This window comes from Salvelinus alpinus, chromosome 15 (assembly GCF_045679555.1).
Source record: "Salvelinus alpinus chromosome 15, SLU_Salpinus.1, whole genome shotgun sequence".
NCBI classification, from domain to species: domain Eukaryota; kingdom Metazoa; phylum Chordata; class Actinopteri; order Salmoniformes; family Salmonidae; genus Salvelinus; species Salvelinus alpinus.
In genome coordinates this window covers 30,241,523-30,262,700 of record NC_092100.1, presented here as the reverse complement: position 1 = coordinate 30,262,700, position 21,178 = coordinate 30,241,523, and the positions used below count along the sequence as shown (strand labels likewise).

The following is a 21,178-nucleotide window of genomic DNA, read 5'->3' as shown; positions in this document are numbered from 1 at the left end:
CGATTGCCCTCTAAGGGCCAACATCTTTTTTTTGCAGCAGTTATGCCTGCCAGAAGTAATCATCTCTGATTGATTGAGAGATTTAAGAAGCTATCATCGTTAATTAACTTTGTAGATGCAACGCATTGAATATTTACATTTGCACTTCGTAATGAATTTTGTTACTTTGTCCCGTAAGCATTTTAGCTGCAGGGCACTTCCACATCATATGAAGGAATGTGCCCATCTGATTTAGGGGACAGAGTGAACAGTTGGGAGTTTGGGCCAATTTCATCCTAAACTTTTCCTTGGTTTTACAGTCTGTTAACAAAACAAAGTTGATGTTTCGGTTTACGGGATGCCAAGGTTATATTTTTCCATATTTTGTTCCAGTTAAAGGGTTGTTCAGATTCACTTAGTTCTGTGGCCCATACTTTTTTAATGGCTAGCTCAGAATATGAGCTTTCCAAAAGTTGTTTATATATTATAGAGCTCAGTCCTTTTGGGAGCCCAGATAATTTATTTATAAATACCAACACTGGATGGTTTGGTAGTTGGGTTTCCCAAGGGAATCCATATGCCAGCATAGCTGACCTAAGTTGTAAATATAGAAAAAAGAAGTTGCCTGTTAATGTGTATGTGTCTTTCAAATCTTAGAATGTTCTCAAACCGTTACTGTCCATGATATCGGCATGGGTAAGGATTCCAAATTTGGACCACTGGGGGGGATGGAAAAGGCTGCCCTCCAGATCGCAAGGCATGCCATTTTGATTCCCAGTTACATTGTTTTTCAATTTTGCGCCACATAAAAATTGTGTGAGCAATAACAGGACCAAAGTGTAGTTTACATTGTTTCAGGGATATACAGTATCAGTGTAGACCATCTCTTCCAAGGGAATAAGATACACCATTTGTATCTCTATACTCAGCCATAGAGTGGAAGAATCATGTCTAAAGCAAATTAGGATGGGACAAAATGCTAGTTCCTGGAAATACAATTTAAAGTTTGGTACAAATAGTCCTCCTACATCTCTCCCTCATTGTAAGTTTGTTAATTTTATCCAGGGTCGCTTACCTTGGCATATATATAACCATATGCATTTTGAAACCACACTATGGATTTTATCCCTATAGCCAGAAAGAGGAGACAAGGGAAGCATAGAACTACAGAAATTATTCTGTGGCAATATATTCATTTTAAAAATAGATATTCTGCCGGTTAAAGCAACTGGGATATTAGACCGTCTTCTGAGGTCAGATTGAATTGATTTAAGCATTCTGTAAAAGTTTTGATGAAAATATGAATAATGTAATGTACGACTATACCGTTGTGGAAGAAATGTTAGAATAATACACCTTATTGGGTAATGATCCACAGCGTCACATTGTGTTTACTTGTGGTGTATTACTCTGAATTTAGCATGAACCATGTTTTTGCTTAATGAAGTTTGATGGCTGCCTGGTGCTTACTGCCTGTTTAAAACTCAGGATGCAATTTGAATACCAGCCTATTTCATTTTGGGTAAAATTTTTGCTCGGTTCACTGATTAGGGTCAGGTCAGGATCTCTGCTAAAGCACCATAGCTCTGCTTTGAATGTAACCAAACTAGCCAAACAAAAAGCTAGAGGTATTTACATATTCCACATGCTGATTTATGCAATGATTTTGCATTGTATTTTTTTTTTCATTCTGTTGGCTGCTCCGGTGGGAACCATGTGACTTGTGCTAATGTCACTGGGTCCCAGAGAGACTCTGTTATTGTTGTGGATGGCTCAGACAGTATAGTCTACATGTCATGCTAATCCAACAGCGCTATCTCCATGACCAATTATGAAGCACCGACCAATAATAGCACGCTGACTAGCCTATAGCATCACATTTGGGGCTTTGCCATAAAGTCCTGAAAAATAATAGGCTGTATAGAAAAGCATGTATTTTAGAACTACCCACATGTACTTTTGACTTTCTATAAATATATTGGACAGCTACAGTGCTCTTGAATAATTCAGTTGCTGTTTGTGTCTGGGCTTTGTTGTCTCTCTTAAGGGGAGGATATTGGCATCAGTCTGTATGGAGCGTCTGCAGACGTGAATGTGAGGCTGGACAGGAACTCTGTCATAGTGGAGAAAACCTACATCTCTATGGCCAACCAACGTTCAGTCTCCATAGTGAACAGGAGTGATACTCTAGTCCACTACCAGTGGAAGAGCCTGTCCACTAAAGAGGAGGAAGAGCAGCAGAAGCTAAGGTAGGATGTCTGTTCATGCTCATCTCCATGATGTACATAATATAAACATGATCAACACATCAACAGACATTGATTTCCTGTAAACAAACATCTGAAGTGACCCTTAGCTAATGGATCATCAGTTAAGCTTGAGGATCAGTCCAGATCAATGCTGTTTTATGTAGCCTGTTCAGATGCTCCTCTGTCCTCATCCCCCACCTCATCCCCCACTCTCGCTCTCTCTGTGTATCTCTGCTCTGCTCTAGGTTCTGTTCCGAACTGCAGCGGGAGGAGGAGGATGACATGGATCAGTTCCTGACAGAGTGTGACGCAGACCCCACTCTACGTGACCGTCTCTCCCTGCTCTCACGCACCTTCCAGGACCGACGCAGGCAGCTGAAGGAGGAACGTCTGTCCTTCTCAGACAACTACATCACAGTGGAACCTCTGGTGTGTGATGTAGAGTGGGGGTGGAGGGAGGGGCATTTACTGTGTACTGATAGCAAATGTTTTGTTATACACTGTAGAGTCCAATTTTCCTGTCATACGGGACTTTTTGCACACACACAGTCAAACAAAAGATGAATTACATGATATAATCACTCCTGGTGATCCTCCTCTTCCTCTAGTAAACCTACAGTATGTGTCGAGTCACGAAGTGCAGTGCATTGAAGGCACAGTTTTCTCAAATATCATCATATTTTCTTATACAGCAGTAGCCATGCCAACTTGCATGCCAAAATCCTCAATAATCATTGGTTTGCATTGCAATGCCTAAGGAAATTTTATACACTAAATTAATGGATGCACTTTATTATACCACACCCTGTACTAGTATTCTGTACCAACCACTATAACCCAGTGTGGTGTTTGCAGCGTAGGGCTTTGTTTTTCCATTGCCTGGCTCCAGCCTCAGGTGACAGTGACAGATCTGGCTCTGTGGATTACTCAGCTGTGGTGGAAGACAAACCGCAGCCTTTAAAGCACATTTAAAATTCTCTGCTTATAATTCTGCCACCTAGCAGTGAGTCACTGCTCCACAGCAGCTATAGAAGTCCCATGAATATTCCTATATTTAATTTCATATTCTTCAACCCCATTTGTGTTTGTGGAAATGCACTTATGAGGGGCCATGTGTTCTTGTGTGTGTGAGAAGTATCAGTGTTCCCAAACACTGTGGGAGACTGCCTGCTGAGTCAGAGGCATGGCCACGTGGATCTAATTAGCCTCTAACCTGATTTCACCTGCTGTCTCGGAGTCTGACCGATGGGTTGAGATGCCCCTGGGGAGACAGCCACTCATTCTCTCATCCATCCTGACGAAACCCAACTCGCCCTAGGCATCTGTTAAGCACACTAGGTCCTAAGGGAACTCTCACAATCATTTGACCTTGATGCCTCACTGTCAGAGAGATGGAAAACATAGGGGAAAACAAACTCCACCCCCCCCCCCCCCCAAAAAAAAGCAAGGCATCCAAAAAAGCATTGCTTTCCAGGGACAAACTCTGCACCCAAATATTCTGTAAAGCACCTTGAAGAGCTGTGCTCCATCAGCACAGTGAGGCCAGAACCCCACCGTTACCCTTAGGCAAACTTTTCCTTCTGCTCTCCAGAGCTCTGCTGATTATGATTGCATTAGTATCTTTCTAACTAATAAGTACTACATTCATTAGCACTCAGCTGCTTTTATTTTCCACTTGATGACTTTATCTATTTGACAGACACTATCATTTGGACAGAAGCTTTATACATATCTTTCATCAGTGTTGAGTTGTCTTTGCTCTTGCAGAATCACAAGTGTATAAGGGGAAGTATTATGATATATCATTTTTAATTATATATCAAAAGTATATAATTTAGCTACTCTACACGGTCTTGACACATTTGACACATGATGGACTGTACCACTTTCTCCTCCAGCAGGATTTCAGTTATCGTGTTGCTACTGTAAGATGCATATTGTTTAAAGTTGCCTCCTCTGTTGCCTTTGTGTTACCTGCAGGAGGGGGACATTTGGCCAAACACCACCTCAGAGGTCAACATAATTTTCAAACCACAGGAGGCAAAGATTTATCAACAGACGGTCTATTGCGACATCACAGGTGAAGTTTGATGTCATTAGATCAGAGAGAGGGCTCATGGATTTACTACAGTATTAGCTAAGTTGTGTTTGATGTTACAAACAGAAGTATGATGAACAGAAATAAAATGGTGCATTGATGAGAAAGCCCCACCTTGGATTTGATCAAAAGTGACAAGGCCTGAAAATGTATTCTATTTATGCATTTTGTGAAAAGTGTTTTCTGGTATTATAGTCTAATCATATAGCCTACAAGCCATAAGGCAAAAAACATGTGTTAGTTCACAATTATAATTCTATCCTCTCGAACTGACAAAGCAGTTGTTGGTTGATTTGCATTTGGTATCCATCTATATTTCCGGTGCCCGGAGGTCAGATTTCCATTAATTTCCATGACTGACAGAGTTTCATGGGCAGGTGGTGACCTCAATAACACAAGTCATAGAGAGTTGATTTTTGCCTAAAGGGCAAAGTATGTATGTACAGTATGTCTAGATGTTTTCATTACACACCTGTGTTCTGCAGATGTGCTTGATTCATGCTCATTTGTTTACATATATTCAGTTTGTTTATTTAATTCCGTCTTTGTATTCTCTGCCTTTGTGCTCTTCGTTATCCACATTAGGCCGTGAGTCTCGCCTACCTCTACGGATAAAGGGGGAGGGGTTAGGCCCCAAATTACAATTCAACTTTGACCTCCTTGACATGGGTACCATCTTTATTGGCTCCAAACACAGCTATGAGGTACTTAACCTTAGTTAGGAGATGTACTAACAATATTAAACAAAGCTAAGACACAAATCTTTCTACACTTACACTGAATGAGAGTTACAGAGTTTTGTTTTACACCTTTGTTCCAGATTATCAGCCCTCCCAACAAATGAGACTCATAATGTGCAAGGTCCCAGCTGTTGGAGGTGCAGAAGAGTTAGACAGGAAATAGAGATGTACTAGAAGTAACAGCACTGTGATTATCCCCTGTAATAAGATGTGTCTCACATCAAAATACATCACATTATTGCTGCTGGTAGTCTGCAGATACCCAAACTTTTGAGTAATTGAGTAATTTAAGTATAATTGTTATAACTGTTAGTCTTATAATAGAACAGCACATGGCAGGCTCTCTTTAAATAATTATAATTATTTAAGGTATGCCTACCCAGTCAGCCCCTTTTGTTTTTAGGGCATTCATGGCAGCCTTGCTGTAAAGCCCTGTGAAACTGGTTCCCACAGAACAAGACTGTTGGATCATGCATTGTTAGCGTATTGCTAGCTTTCCAAAGCCAGCAAACAAGTATAGATAAGACCATGGAATATACACTGCAGTCACAATACACATGAATTCTGATTAGGCTAAATACAAAAGTGAGAATATGAACACACAGAAAACAGTGCTTGGTTAATCAAATTCTACATTTACATAGTTTGGTTTTCCCTACAAATGTCCCCTCTCCCTGTTTAAACCTGATTTGACTCCACTGTCCATCCATGCACTTTCTTCTCAGGTGCTTCTGTCTAATAATGGGCTCATCGAGGCCACCTTCAAGCTGGTGCCTCCCAGCTCAGGGTTTGGCCAGTGTTTCTCCTTCAGCCCTACTGAGGGGATGGTTCCCCCTGGGGCCTGCCAAGCCATGGAGGTCTGCTTCTCCTCCAGCACCCTGGGGGTCTTCTCTGAGGAGTTCATCTTCACTGTGGGGCGAAACCCACAGCCTATCAGCCTCACGTTTAGGTAACACTTGCCCTATCACCCCTCTCATCCATCCCAGCACAGTCCTCAACCTCTCCATCATTGTCTTGTTAGGGTCTGTACAGTACATCACCACTGTGGTAGATAAAGCATTGGCGAGCATGTCCAGACATATATCACCCCATACCCCAGCAGCTGGGTGATTCTCATGAAACCAGTTTTAAACATGTCTGTAGCAAATTGAGTTACAAAACCATGAAGCATCTGCAAAAATCACCTATCATTCTAAAGACTAAGATGTCTAGTGTTTGGCAAATTGTCTAATTTTAAGTAGATTTGACATTTTCGCCAGAATTTAGAAAATCTTCACGCCAAATTCTCATTACCGAAATTTGTCCGGATTAAATTCTCGGATCATTTTATACAATTTTACATAACTTATTTGAATAAAACAAAACATATGTAACGGATAATAAACGAGCTGTTATGCATTCTATGAAACATCATTAATGACGTGGAAGGTGTGTTCCACGACACGCTAGTGGAGTAGAATTGACCTTCCACGGATCATTATTTTCCATAGAACGCTTATAGCCCCGAGTTGATTATCCCTTTTTTACAATGGCTATAATTGAACACATTTGCCGTTTGCCGGTAGAAATGTGTTCAACATCCACTGAAGTAGCTAGCAAGTTGGTAACCAAACAAACACACTTGGTTTACCAAACCATCAGTCCTAGCTTGCCACGATGAAAATCGAATTCAACAATGCCAATAACGTTTTAAATTCGACTTTTGCTTTCAAAAGCAGCTCAAACACAGAACGTGTAAGAATTAACTATAGCCATTGAATTCTACTGTCCAAATATACCATGTGTTATAGGGAAATAATTTACACTCTAGAATACCTAAAGGAGTAGTCCTTAGATGAGCACAAGTTCAGTTAATTTATTTGCTTAAATGCCTTCAAAATTATGTTCTTATTCTCAAACACCCCCTTTACCCCACTGTGCTTTCTCATGACCAAAATGTCTAAAAAGCTCAAATTGGGAAAAAGTCAGAGAACCATTACCTTACCAACATGGAGAGTATGAATGGGCTTAGTGATGTGGTCAATTGCTTGCTCACTCATTACAGCTGTCTCCTATTACTTGCAGATTAAGCTAAGGTCCTCTCATTACCGCGTCATTTTTAGGTCCGTTTTGGTAATGAGAACCTTCATTTCTATATTGATTATATGCTAATTGTAATGTATAGTCAATGGGTGCGCTGTGCTGGTAACTTTATTTATTTACTAGGACCACTTATACCTATTGTATAGGTTTTTTATAAAACAAGTTATTTGACTAAGTAGGGTTTGTCAAGAAATATGGGATGTATAAACCCCATTTAACTTACTTTAAGCCACAATCTGCAATTTGTGTTTCAGCGAATAGTAACCCCACTACTTAAAGGAGGATATCCCCCATTGTGACATGTGTACCTGTTTTCACACTTAAGTACACTGAGTGTACAAACATTAGGAACACCTACCTAATATTGAGTTGCACTCCCTTTTACCCTCAGAACAGCCTCAATTTGTCGGGGCATGGACTCTACAAAAGTGTTCTACAGGGATGCTGGCCCATGTTGACTCCAATGCTTCCCACAGTTGTGTCGAGTTGGCTGGATGTTCTTTGGGTGGTGGACCATTCTTGATACACACAGGAAACTGTTGAGTGTGAAAAACCCAGCAGCAACGACTGTGAAAAACCCAGCAGCGTTGCAGTTTTTGGCACACTCAAACCAGTGCGCCTGGCACCTACTACCATACCCCTTTCAAAGGCACTTAAATATTATCTTGCCCATTCACCCCCTGAATGGCACACATACACAATCAATGTATCAATTGTCTCAAGGCTTAAAAATCATTCTTTAACCTGTCTCCTCCCCTTTATCTACACTGATTGAAGTGGAGTTAACAAGTGACATCAGTAAGGGATCATAGCTTTCACCTGGTCAGTCTAGGTCATGGAAAGAGCAGGCATTCCTAATGTTTTGTACACTCAGTGTATTTTTTATTTGAATTTATTTAACTAGGCAAGTCAGTTAAGAACAAATTCTTATTTTACTATGACGGCCTACCCCGGCCAAACCCTCCCCTAACCCAGACAACGCTGGGCCTATTGTGCATCGCCCTATGGCGGGCCCCGATCACAGCCGGTTGTGATACAACCCAGGATTGAACCAGGGTCTGTATTAATGCCTCTAGCACTGAGATGCAGTGCCTTAGACTGCTGCTCCACTCGGGAGCCTAAAAATGCTGTTATTGTTTGATATCCCAAGAAAAATGTTGGTCCATATCTCACGTATTTACAGTAGGTACTTTATAGGCATATTGTGTTATGCTTTTTGCCCATAGGAACCCATTTAATCCAGAAATATATATAAAATTCCTTACAACCATAAATATCCACGTACTGATACACCAATATTACCTGTAAAGACCTTGGATATTTTTTTTGTCACTTTGTTACGTTTTAGTCTACTTTTGACTTTTGAAAATACTGTACGTCCATGTACTTACATGACTTATACTGAAATAAGGGGTATTTTAGTAAATTGCATTAAGATCAGTGATTTTAGTATTATGCAAGTCATTTGGGATTAACAAATGGCACACTTTGATGATTTGTTGGCTTACTGAATCTCTGATAGAGATCAGTAAAATTTTGCTAAACTATGCAACACTCATTATCAAAACATGTAGTCTCATCTCCGAAACCTGCTTATCATTACCGTAATGCACCAATAATTAGGAAATATTAAGAAAAATTCAACTTTAATTTAGCAATTTTGGCTTAATCGGATAGTGTGATTTTTGTTCTTTATCCAAATATGTGTGCATAAATAAAATTCATAAATAACATGCATACACAAGTGATTATGACAAAAAAATATTCTAAAAAGGTTATGTGTTTAAGGTAATGAGATAAATTACAAAATAAATGTTAATAATTTATTTGTAAATATTTTTATTTTCAGAGTTATGTTTAACTTAGGTCTTTTCATTAGACTTTGAAAACTGTTGTGGTAATGAGAATTTTTGCATTGTTACGGTATTTGTGGAAATTGTGGTAAAATACATCATATCTGATCAAAAAACATAATAATAATAATTATTAAATAAATTACTACAGATCCTAATCTCAGTGATCCAAGAGGAAATTTCATGAAAAATGACAGTTTCGTGAGAATGACCCAGCAATACTTTTCTAAAACTACTTTTCTGAAACAAATGACCTACATTAATCCACCGAATGCTTCGTCTCCTGAATGCTTGAATACTTGCTATCCCTGACTTACATGTTTGATTAGCACATTTTTATACTCTAGGTTTGAGTAAATGACTCCCTTAACGTTGTGTTTAAATTACAGAATTACCCTTCCACGCTGTCATCCAAGAAATTGACTGATCTTGTTTTTTTCTTCAGTTGCTCTATACTTGCCCAACCCAGTGTAATTATTATGCATTGCCCAGTGACCTTCATGCTTGCTGGTCAGCACAAATTTATTCTGTATTTCCTGTCTCTTTTATCTCTTGTAGGGGTTGCGTAATAGGCCCCACTTTTCACTTCAGCGTTTCAGAGCTCAACTTTGGGGATGTGTCCTTTGGTGAGTTAAGCTATGGTTTGTTTTTCATTAATCCTCATTGATGATGCCTGTTACTCACGCTAGATGCTTGTGTTAGGCTTGGGGGCAGATTTATCAAACAGTGCATTTGAGACACACTGATAATACCTACTGCTTTGTATTTACAGTATAAAGCACAAGCATAACAATGAATGACAGACGCAAATAAACAACCATTACTGCAAGTCTACGAAATAGATGTAGCCCACAATATACACTGAGTGTACAAAACATTAGGAACACCTTCCTAATATTGAGTTGCACCTCCTTTTGCCCTCAGAACAGCTTCAATTTGTCAGTTATGGACTCTAAAAGGTGTCAAAAGCGTTATACTGTTTTGTACACTCAGTGTATAATTAAGCAATAAGGCCCGAGGGGGTGTGGTAGATGGCCAATATACCACGGCTAAGGGCTGTTCTTACACACGACGCAACGCGGAGTGCTAGGACACAGCCCTTAACTGTGTTATATTGGCCATATATCACAAACCCTCGAGGTGCGTTATTGCTATTATAAACTGGTTACCAACGTAATTAGAGCTGTAAAAATAAAGGTTTTGTCATGCTCGTGGTATATGGTCTGATATACTACGGCTTTCAGCCAATCAGCATTCAGGGCTCTAACCACCCAGTTTATAATTGGCAATGTGTATTGTTTTGCAGTAATAGTCCCATACAAACAGTATTGGCACACTATACCTTCTTGCAACAATTACTGCACACATTTACTCCCACTCTTCACTGCAAAGTTGTCATTTTGGATCTCCTAAACTAGGTCTTACTCACTATTTGACCCTTCCAAAAATTGTCCAAGTTGATTGGCATTGGATTTATTTTGAGCAGGCCTATCTCTTCTACATTTTTATGGTCCACTCAATACTCTGCCTGCAATGCATCATGCATGTGCATGGCTTACAAATGGCTTACTGTAGAATGAGACTAATACACTATCAGCCACGGTAGAATGCACATTTTTCTTGTGATCAATAACAGCAAAGGTCTTCGCAGACAGATAATATTTAAGTATGCTATGACACTTTTTTAATCTCAGTGGTTATTTGTGTGGCCATTTTCCCCACACAAACCATACATTTTAAAACCTTACAGATAAATCAAAGTCTTGATTATGAGTTGCCCTGTGGCATTGCAGCTGTATATCAAATAACAGTGTTTGGAATTATCTCTGCACTAACCCTTAGAACTGTAACATTGCTTGCTCTCTGTTTCATTCCTTATCCTTCCTTTCCTCCAGGTTTCCCTCACACACTGACCTGCAGTCTGAACAATACTTCTCTGGTTCCTATCAACTTTGGGCTGAGGGTTCCAGGGGATGGCAGTGGCCCTTCCAGCATCACCAGTGTCTCCCAGGTGTCAGACCTGAGTAGGACAGAGTGGAGCTCCAGTACTGTACCAGACCGGCCCATTGAGTTCACCCTGACACCCAACTCAGGAACCGTGCGTCCTCAGGGACTGGTTGACATCCAGGTGTGTTAGAGGAGCAGGGAGCATTACCAGAAAGTAATCAAACATTATTCCAATGAAAATGTGCTTATGTACTCACTGTAGAAGAGTACCATTTAATTATGTTATTAATTGTGGTGCTGTTGGGTCATGCTGAGTCAGCTAGCTTTCCAATTAGTGCTAAAGTGTATGCTGTAGGTTTTTCATTTGAGATTTAGAATAAACTAATCATTCGATTAATTACCCCTAATCGAAACGGATTTAATCAATGATAGCCCCTGAGGGGGGCAGAGCGTAATTGTAATCATCCTGTGGAGAAGTTGAAAAAAAAAAAATCTGTTGCAGATAAATGCCTGGGGGAGCTGCCTTTCTCCTTGTGGCTCTGCAGAGCTCTGATTATTACATCAGCCTGCTCTGGCTGCCTCTGGTTACTGAGTGTCATACGCTGGTCTTTTCCTATCAATGGGAGACTGTTTGGTCTTTTCCCATCACTTTTAGCTGTCAGCAGCCCTGCAGTGGGCATATCAGGGAATCTGTGCAGCTGTCTACGGTGCTTTGTATAGGGTGTCTCCTGTCTGCCGCCCTCCCTTTGGCTGTCTGCAGCACGCTGCTCTGCTCTCCAGCCTAGTGACAGCACAGTGGCACTCCGGGGCTCTAATGAGATCTCTTACAAGACCAGAATAATGTATGTAGAAGAGGTCAGGGGAAGTCAAATGTGCTGGAGGGAGATAATCTTCATCACCTAGACCAGGAAATGGGCCCTGGCTAACCTTTCAAAGTATAGGAAGTTACTCATGGATGGATGGTGCAGAGATAACTGTTTCTCCCCATATACAGGCACCTTTGACCATGCAGTCTACTCTACTTTCTCTGATGAAAGTAGCTTAGTAGAGTTCTACTGTATGTAATATAGTAATATATGTCAAGAAGTGTAAAGAAAAAACAAAAGGAACATGATTGCAAATTATTGCAAATTAAAAAAGTAGTGTAAACTGTAAATATATTTGCAGGGTTCTCCCCCAGATTTTTGAAGAAGGTGGTGCTGCTGAGTACGGCCGGGGGAAGGCCCAGAGGGCGGAAGTTTATGAACACCTGTAACTGCCATTTCCTGCCATCTAGAGAAAAAAGTGGTCTTATATGATAACACATAAGTACTTTTTTTGTTGTTGACATAGTGGTGCAGCCAGTCCACAAGGTGGAGCAGCGCCTCTCTTACATTCTTTGGGGAGAACCCTGATTTGCCAAACAAGCACAGTAGAGGTGCCATGGTTATGTCATGGTTATGTTTGACTGTTTAACCAGTATGTCTGCTGTGTACCTCCATCTGTAGGTGACCCTGTGCTCCAACAGTGTTCAGCGCTACAGTCTGGCTCTAGTAGTGGACGTACAAGGGGTTGGGGAGGATGTGCTGGCCCTACCCATCAATGCCAGGTTAGAGGTCTAGATCCAGGGTCAAAACACACCTCTTAGCTACAATAATGTCCTGATTTATGATCAGGGGGGGGAACTCCTCATTCAGAGCAGATGATTAATAGTCCTTTCATTCATTTCAATGTCAGAGACCCCTTATAGAAAACTACTTCATAACCTCAACACATCAATGTAGAGCTGTAAGCACATAGGGATAATTATTCTACTGTGCAGGCCAATATGTGTGTAACCTAAAAGGTGAGTGGTGTATTAAGCTTGGGTAAATGTCTGTGTCCGTAGGTGTGTCATACCAAATGTTCTTCTGGATACCCCAGTACTACAGTTCCAGAGATGTTTCCTGAGTTACCCTTACGAGCAGTCAGTGAAGCTTACTAATGACAGTGACCTGCCTGCATGCTATGGCCTTCTGTTCCAGGTTAGATTTGAAGTGTTACTGTTTTTTTATAATGTTTCAGTGTCTCTGACTTGCTGGTCTCTCCACCATCCATTTGTCTTTGCTCGATGCTTGGCATCCCTTGATCACTGCCAAGGGGCCATTCTATTGTCTTTGACAGACAAGTTTATCAGGCCACTTACTGTGTGGGTGTTTCAGTGCTTCAGGCATTTCTCTAACACTGTGTTTGTGGTCCCTCTCTTCAGGAGTATGAGGAGTACCCGTCTCTGCTCTACTCCAGTGCCCACCCACGAGGGGTCATTCAGCCCCACAGTGCTGTGGACATCCCCCTGGCTCTGCGGGCTAAGACTGTTGGCAGGCTTCAACAAACTGCACAGATTGCTATATTTGGGAAGAAGGAGCCTCCTCTGGTGAGATTATGTGTGTGTGTGTGTGTGTGTGTGTGTGTGTGTGTGTGTGTGTGTGTGTGTGTGTGTGTGTGTGTGTGTGTGTGTGTGTGTGTGTGTGTGTGTGTGTGTGTGTGTGTGTGTGTGTGTGTGTGTGTGTGTGTAGCCTTGCATTTATACCCCTGGTCCCTCTAATTTCTTGTAATTCCATAGAACCTGCAACTGTCCTGCATTGGGGAGGGTCCGGTAGTCCATGTGATGACAACAGAGGTGGCCTTTGGCAGCATACCAGTTCTGACCGATGTCTCCAGAACACTGCAGCTCGCAAACCAGTCCCCGATACCAGCACGCTTTGTGGCTCAAATGGTGGGTCAAACTTAACAAGGGTAAATTCTCTCTCCCTTTAACCATTGGCTCTGTTTCCTTCAGCTCATTTTCTGCTACATGCTGCCTCTGATTCATTTCTAACCTAATTCAGTGTGTAATTAATTAGTTAATTGGTTCAATGCTTTGTTAGCTTTCTAGATATCAGGCTGCCAGTGCAATCTAATCCCAATAGCAACTCATCAGACTTTTACATTTGCTCCATGGCCCTTCCTTTATTACCGTGTTACATCTGTCTTCCTGAATCTTCATAGTCTTTACCAATAGGCACAAATTAGAAACATAACAATCAGAATTTCATCGTCTTCAATTCATTAATTCTGCAGACTTTTTGCGATAGATGGGGCTTTGTTTACTCTCGCCTTAAGATGTTTTACACAGTAATGTGGGTTTGTTCTATTACACATACTGTACATTGTGTTACTAATGAATCCACTGAGTATAGTGTTTGCTCTGTCTCTATTTCTGTTTGATGCCTCTTTTTTGATTGGAACCCTGCTATGCTGGGGCCTTCTAGTACTGTAGTCTACACACACACACACACACACACACACACACACACACACACACACACACACACACACACACACACACACATGGTATCTTGGATTGCGCTTAAATCCTTAAAGTGCAGTGCTGTGGAAATGTGCGAACACTCTTTTGTCCTCCAAGGCCACAGAGCTGTGTGTTGATAAGGCAGGAGTTTTTACAGAGCAATTTCAAGCATCAATCGTTGGTGATTCTTCCAGAATTATATTGGAGTCGATCAATAGCATGGCAAAGAGCCAGCCTACTGGGCACAGACGTCAGTTCACAATCTAGTTTTGATTTACATTTGGTTGAGTTGTCAACTAGCGTGAATCCAATGTGAAATCAACAAAAAATGTCACCATGTCATTGGATTTAGATTAAAAGTTGGGTGAAAAGAAATACGAAATTCCTTTACATTGATTACTTTTTTTAAAAACGATCAGTTTTCCACGTTCATTCAATGTCATCACATTGAATGTATTTGCTAAAATAACATGGAAACAACGTTGATTCAACCAGCCTTTGCCCAGTGGGAAGTAATACTGGATAGCAAAAGAATGTGAAAGATTTAAAAACAAAGTATACATTCTATTTGTACTTTGTCATTAGTATATTCTCGACTGTTCATGATGGCACTATACTGTTCAATCTACTGAGTTTTGCAGTGGTTTCCATTTTAAACCACCTTGGCTGTGTTTACACAGGCAGCCCAATTCTGATCTTTTTCCCAATCACATTAGATCTTTCACATCAGATCTTTTTCAAAGCTGATCTGCTTGGTCAAAATACCAATTAGTGAAAAGAATATCAGAATTGGGCTGCCTGTGTAAACGCAGCATTTGACATGCCATGGTTCAAAATAATACATTTTATTAAACCTCTCTAATGCAAGTCTGATCTGATTATTGAAATTTCAGCTGGGTTGTTCTTCACTCAGTTCCCCCTCTCAGCGAAGACACCCCTCCATGATCACCTTTGTATCGACCGGCGGCTCATCTCTCACTATCTCTCTGCCACATAAAGCCTGAGAAAGTGAACTATGACGCTCAGGCTGTGTTTACACAGGCAGCCCAATTCTGATGTTTCTTTCACTAATTGGTCTTTTGACCAATCATATCAGCTCTGAAAAATATCTGATGTGATTGGTCAAAAGACCAATTAGTGGAAAAAAGATCAGATGACTCCAAAATTCACACAAGGCTCACATGGATGGTTAGCGTGTGTCTTCTATGTGAAGTGTAGTGGATCATTGTCTCAAGAGCAGTTTACTCCCCTTTCTCTGCAGGCCTATCTGTAGTGAGCTGACATCCCACTTTGAACTGCAAGTGAATATGAAATACACTGTAGTGTATGCTCTTAGAAAAAAAGGTGCTGTGTAGAGCCTTAAAGGGTTCTTTGGCTGTCCCCATAGGAGAACCCTTTGAATAATAATTTTTGGTTGCAGGTACCCCATGTCCAATCCTTTCTACAGACGGTTCAACATGAAACCCAAAACGGTTCTACCTGGAACCAAAAATGGTTCTCCTATGGGGGCAGCCGAAGAACCCTTTTATAACCATTTTTTGTGGGTTCCAAAAGAGTGTAGAGAGTCTATTAGAATATGTTCATTATGACTCGTCATCTTCCTAAAACTTTACCCTCATTCTGTCTTACAGGCTGACAGAATATGTTTATGTCTGAATGATCGGTTGGTTCTACATGACTGCTAGTAACATTAAGATTTTCTGTCGCCAGCAGACCATGCTCTGTTCAATAAGGTCTCCTCCACACTCGAACACACACTGAAACTCCAATTAAATCCAGTGCATTGCACAATGTCAGTGTAAGGAAGTTGCATGTTGTAAAAAAAAAAAGTGAGTATTACTGCCCTTGCTTATCTAGTTTGTAGACTAGCGAGTTTGTTATATAAGATAAGCCCCCTGCAAACACTGAGCTCATTCAGGTTCTTTGGTTGGTTGCTGTTCAAAAGCAAACGTCATGATGGCAGTCAATTGTGATGATTCTGCTTAGTCCATGGAAGCATCCAGATAGTTGGATGAGGCCTCCAGTGTGGTGGTGAAATAAAGCATCATCAATCAGAAAGCCCAATCCAGTGTCCCAGAGCTGGATTCAGTCAGAATATCCCAATTAAAGCATTATGTGTATCAATCAGGATGCTGCTGCATGGAGAATTGATTTTAGTCCTCTTTCAGCTAATAGCTAAGATATAGAGAGCTGCTGGTGCACTTTGGGCTTATCTCGTGATGTGAACAAGGCTGAAGATGTGGTTGTAGAGAAGATTAATGTGTCTTCTTTTTAGATTAGTTCCTTATTGAATGTAAATTCATTCAAATCGATCAGAAATCTGGAATGGAGCAGAATAGGATGGGGAAAGTAGGTTTCTCAGCTTTTTCTCTTTAGATGAAACGTACTTTCAGATAAAGATCCAATTCTCAAACTGAATTAGAAGGAAGACTATTAGTGAAAAACAAGCATAGCGGGGTGATCCTTGTATCTATATCAACACAGCTTTTGGGCCGTTGATCTGATAAAACCTCAGCCTGTCTGTTATTGTTTCAATTAGCAGCTTCACATTCTCTGTAAAACTGATAGATGAGTGAGCTTCCCCACTGTAGCCTTCCTCTGCCTCCACCAGGCTCCCAAGAGGCCCACAGATAAGACAGTATAAGTAGGGAAGAGACTGGAGGGAGCCCGGACATGCTATTACTACATGGCCTCTCATTGTAAAACACTGCATGGCTCTAGAGCCAGATAAGGATCTGCTAAAGGTGTCAAATTGCTTCTTGTGTGCTGCCCTTGTTTTATTTCTCAATCTAAAGCACTCAGACCCTCTGTAAGAATGGGCCAATAATACAGTTTAATTGAACATATCGTCTCTATTGGCCTAATCATAAAAGGGTTCAATGCCTGTTGTTGCCTTTGGCTAACCTCCTGGATGTTTGGCTAACCTGAGGATGTTTAATCAGTGAATCTATCGTGCATTTGTTTTGGCTCACTGCATACTTTATACGGTATTCTTTTTCAATTACCACCTCAAATGTTAGAACCTATGTAACAGAAGTCCACTGTATTTTTCCAGGTGCGCAGCAGGTCTCTGTGGCGGGTGGAGCCAAGTGAGGGAGAGGTTCCACCCCAGGGGAAGCTGGAGCTGAGGCTAGTGGCTCACCTGGATGACACCCTGCATTTCCAGGACAAGCTGCACCTGTCCATCCAGAATAGTGAAACACACACCATCCCTCTCTCTGCTACTGGCAAGGGCACTACTATTGTCACCAACCGCCCTTTTGCCCCCAGTCTGGACTTGGGAGCCCATTTCAGGTAGGCATAGCGACGAGTGAGGAAATACTTGGAAGTGCATACTTTACATATTCAGTCAAGTCAGTCATTCAAATCCTTTTTATTCTTTCCCCCTGAAACCTTGTATTCTGTCCTCTCATCCCCAGCTCTGGTCCATGTCAGTACCATTTTAGAGTGACCAACCGAGGTCGCCGCTCCCACCAGCTGTACTGGACAACGGAGGGGTACCCCCAGTTTCGCCGAAGAGTTCCCCCACCCGCCAACACCACCAGGGAGGGAAAGGGTCGCAGCTCCCTGGTACCCCCACCTGTAGATGGGCCAGTCTTCAGCCTGCACCCCATGCGTATGGAGCTGGCCCCGGGACACACTGCCGACATGGTGCTGGAGGGCTCCTCTGACTCTCCCAAGGTGGGAACATGAGACAATGGTTGAAAACACTCCTCTGTCAGACACAACCTAGATATTCAGTTGAGATCTAGAAACATACACACTCCCTCAAAATACACATACGGTATGCTTCTCAATGAAAATCTATGCGGATCGTGCATTGTGTGTTATGGGGGGAAAATGCGTTGGAGTCGACATTGACGACAATGGTCTTCCTCAACACCTAAAGTTGTTGAACTTTGAATAAATTATTGGATTTTCTTCCCAAGACCTACTATGTTTCACCATATTATACCTTTATGAACTCCAGTTTGTTCAGCCAAACCAGTTCCATTTAGTGGAGCATTACCAGTGTTTGATGATAGTAATCACAGCTGGTTATTAACATTTGCTAACATTTGAACAAACATGTGAAATACAGTCAGTGCACTCTTAGCTAGCATATTAGATCACGACACAGGGGGTTCAAGGTTGAATTCTACAGAGATAAAGGTGTAGAATCTTCCCCAAGTAACACTGCACAGGCCTGGGTGTTGACTTCTTCTCTGGGGTATTACTGGGATGCCTATTGATTGAAAGAAGGAGAGGGAAAGAAACAAGAACCAGAGATAAGCCCACGCCACTGCAGCCTCTGCTGATCCCTTATATCTTTGAATGGCTATTGTGGAGTTGTAATTCAGGAAAGCCCAGGCATAGCAGAGCGTGGCTATGTCTCAGAAAAGCTTTGGCAGGGCTGTATTTCTGTTGGGTAGTTATAGGAAACTATGTCACATTTATACCTAAACAAGGTCAAAAGCTGAGCTTAAGTGCAGAATTGTATCTGCCGGTATAAAGGTTGTGTTAGCAGTTGATGTTATTCTTCAATAACACAGACCCCAAAGCAAATCAGGGGTAGAAAAATAGGTTTATTCAAAGAGAAAAAAATCAAAATTGTTATGCTGGGAAGTAGATGACAGATGTTCTTTCTTCCCTGTCCTCAGTGATTCTCCACAGAACAAAGAGATAGGATGTAAGTTATAAAACCCATCCCTAGCTTGTGGTTGACCAATTAGAATTCCTTGCAGTAAAATTGGGCCAATGGTCAAATACCAAGTATCCTGTTTCAGGTTCAATGTATAGACAATTTGAACCAATGAGAACTTGCCACATGTAGCTATGAGTCCAGGACTGAAACCCCTACACAGATTCTAAACAGATGTTGAACTGAAAAACAACTTTTTCCATTGATCGTTAATTCCCTATTGACCTCTAGTCCACTGCGTTGTGTATTATCTTAAAATATTCTTACAGTTGTCTTGAGCTAATGGGATGTGTGTACAAAATACCTGTGTTTCTAACCAAGGTGGTCCGAGAGAGGCTGGTGTGTCACGCCATCCTAGGTCACCAGAGTGGGAAGGAGCGCATCATGACGGTGGACGTCACATGTCGGTTTGTCTCACCCATCCTGGACATCTCCTCCCAGCAGCTCAGCTTCTATGTGGAGAAGGTGTGTGACACCAATCACCCATCACCCACATTTGCTGCCTCTCTGCTCACACCTTACATAGCAGAAACAAGCATTGGTGCAAGTGCATTGAAGCCTTAGTGCATGGAATTCTTCTCATAAGTTTCTACAGTCATGGTGTAGCCATCCATGCCCAATGACACATATTTCATAATGCTTGCAGTGTTTCCCCTATATGCATTTAGCAGCGGCGTACCGTCACTGCTAAATCATGGCTGCCACTGTAAAAAATGTTGTATATATAATGTAGATGTATAGATGTATGCCACAGGATGACCCCGTCCGCCGCCCCGCAGGAAGACCCATCCCCCCTACTAACTCTGCCACCGCTGCTGAAAAAAATCCTATGGGAAACACTGGCTTGAAACATTAGACCTCACATCAATCATTTGTTCATTGGAGGCATTCAGTGTTCAGCAGATCAATGATTGAGTTCTGTTGAGACATTGTGTTTATTCGATGTTCTCCAGCTCCAGTGTCAGGAGTCCATTGCTCCATGAAGCTGGATCATAGTGATTATCTCCTAAGGAAATTATAGTGTATACTTCTGCACCAGTTCGTTCCTGATTTATGATGTGAAGATGGCAATGGTTCTGACAGAGCACAAAGCTTTGCCCCAGATTATGTTAGTGTAACCAATAATATATGGACCCAGTGGACAGGAGAGGAAGTTGTTGACCAGAGGGGTTGGGCTCAAAACCAAAATTAGTCCACTTATTGCAGTATGCTTAAACCTGAATACACATTATGCCTATTGGAAGATGAACTTGGGTTTAAGCTATTTTCAAGGATTCTATGGGGATAGCAAAAAGCACTTTGCACTCTCCATCTCATATCATCAGAATGATTGAATTCTGAATGAGAGAAAGAATGAGGCGTCACCACTATCATCATAATTAAATTATTTCCTGTCCCCCCTATTTTACTTTTATTATCACTAGCACAAACTCTATCGCAATGTTTGTATTAACGCCCCTTATCATGCTGAACCTGTGCATACTTTTACACATACCTAACATCTCCTGGAAGCTGCTTTCAGGTTCTGTTGCTGATCAGCCTTTCAGAAATGAAAATTATAATTTATTTCAGTGGAATTCTTTTATCTGACTCTGTCCCATTCATCTATGTGTTGACAGCATTGCCTCTAGATTTACAGGCTGCTTGTGCAGCAGAGCTCTCCGGGATAAAGCAATTAGAGAGAGGGAAATGGGATGGGGGAAGGAATGGAGAGGGAGAGGGGGGGAATGGGTAAGGAGAGACAGCAAGAAATAAAGGGATAAGAAATGCAGTAGAGTTGAGAGGAGGAGGGAGAGAGGCTGCGAATGAATTGCAGATGTATAAGGCCTGCTGTAAATTGTGTTGCCCACACAAGAAAGTGATAGATAGAGATTATAGATTGAGTTATTTCTGCTTTGCTTAACCTTTAAGAAGTTATTAACTACAGGGCAGCTTTTATATGGACATTATAGTCAATTGACTCCCAGTCTCTAGAGTTTACTGTATTGAATACCGGTAGTTACTCTTAACTTATTTAATTAATCTTCACAATCAGTCTTATCTTTCCTTTTCTAATGTGTGTGTGACTGTTGGTGCCCCCACTGCAGGCTCCAGGTGTCTCTCTGCTTCCTCTCTACCAAAAGCTGCTCCTGAGGAATGTGTCGTCTCTGGCCCTCTCTCTGCAGCTCACTCTGGCTGAGCCCTTTGGTCTGTCTGACCACGATAGTGATCACACTTGTGTCACTTCTAAGGTACATCCTTC

General features: G+C 41.5%; 1 protein-coding gene across 1 annotated transcript in view; it reads left to right on the top strand.

The window, feature by feature from the left end:
- The window catches only part of hydin (HYDIN axonemal central pair apparatus protein), an 82,134-nt gene that overhangs the window by 24,920 nt on the left and 36,036 nt on the right, over nt 1–21,178 (top strand). Inside the window, exons 8-22 of the mRNA XM_071343283.1 lie at nt 2,027–2,228; nt 2,474–2,657; nt 4,209–4,308; nt 4,912–5,030; nt 5,792–6,015; nt 9,560–9,627; nt 10,897–11,129; nt 12,436–12,536; nt 12,816–12,951; nt 13,176–13,340; nt 13,530–13,682; nt 17,311–17,549; nt 17,675–17,936; nt 19,258–19,401; nt 21,024–21,167. Of these exons, the coding sequence (XP_071199384.1) occupies nt 2,027–2,228; nt 2,474–2,657; nt 4,209–4,308; nt 4,912–5,030; nt 5,792–6,015; nt 9,560–9,627; nt 10,897–11,129; nt 12,436–12,536; nt 12,816–12,951; nt 13,176–13,340; nt 13,530–13,682; nt 17,311–17,549; nt 17,675–17,936; nt 19,258–19,401; nt 21,024–21,167 (2,474 nt within the window). The remainder of the gene's footprint in view (nt 1–2,026; nt 2,229–2,473; nt 2,658–4,208; nt 4,309–4,911; nt 5,031–5,791; nt 6,016–9,559; nt 9,628–10,896; nt 11,130–12,435; nt 12,537–12,815; nt 12,952–13,175; nt 13,341–13,529; nt 13,683–17,310; nt 17,550–17,674; nt 17,937–19,257; nt 19,402–21,023; nt 21,168–21,178) is intronic.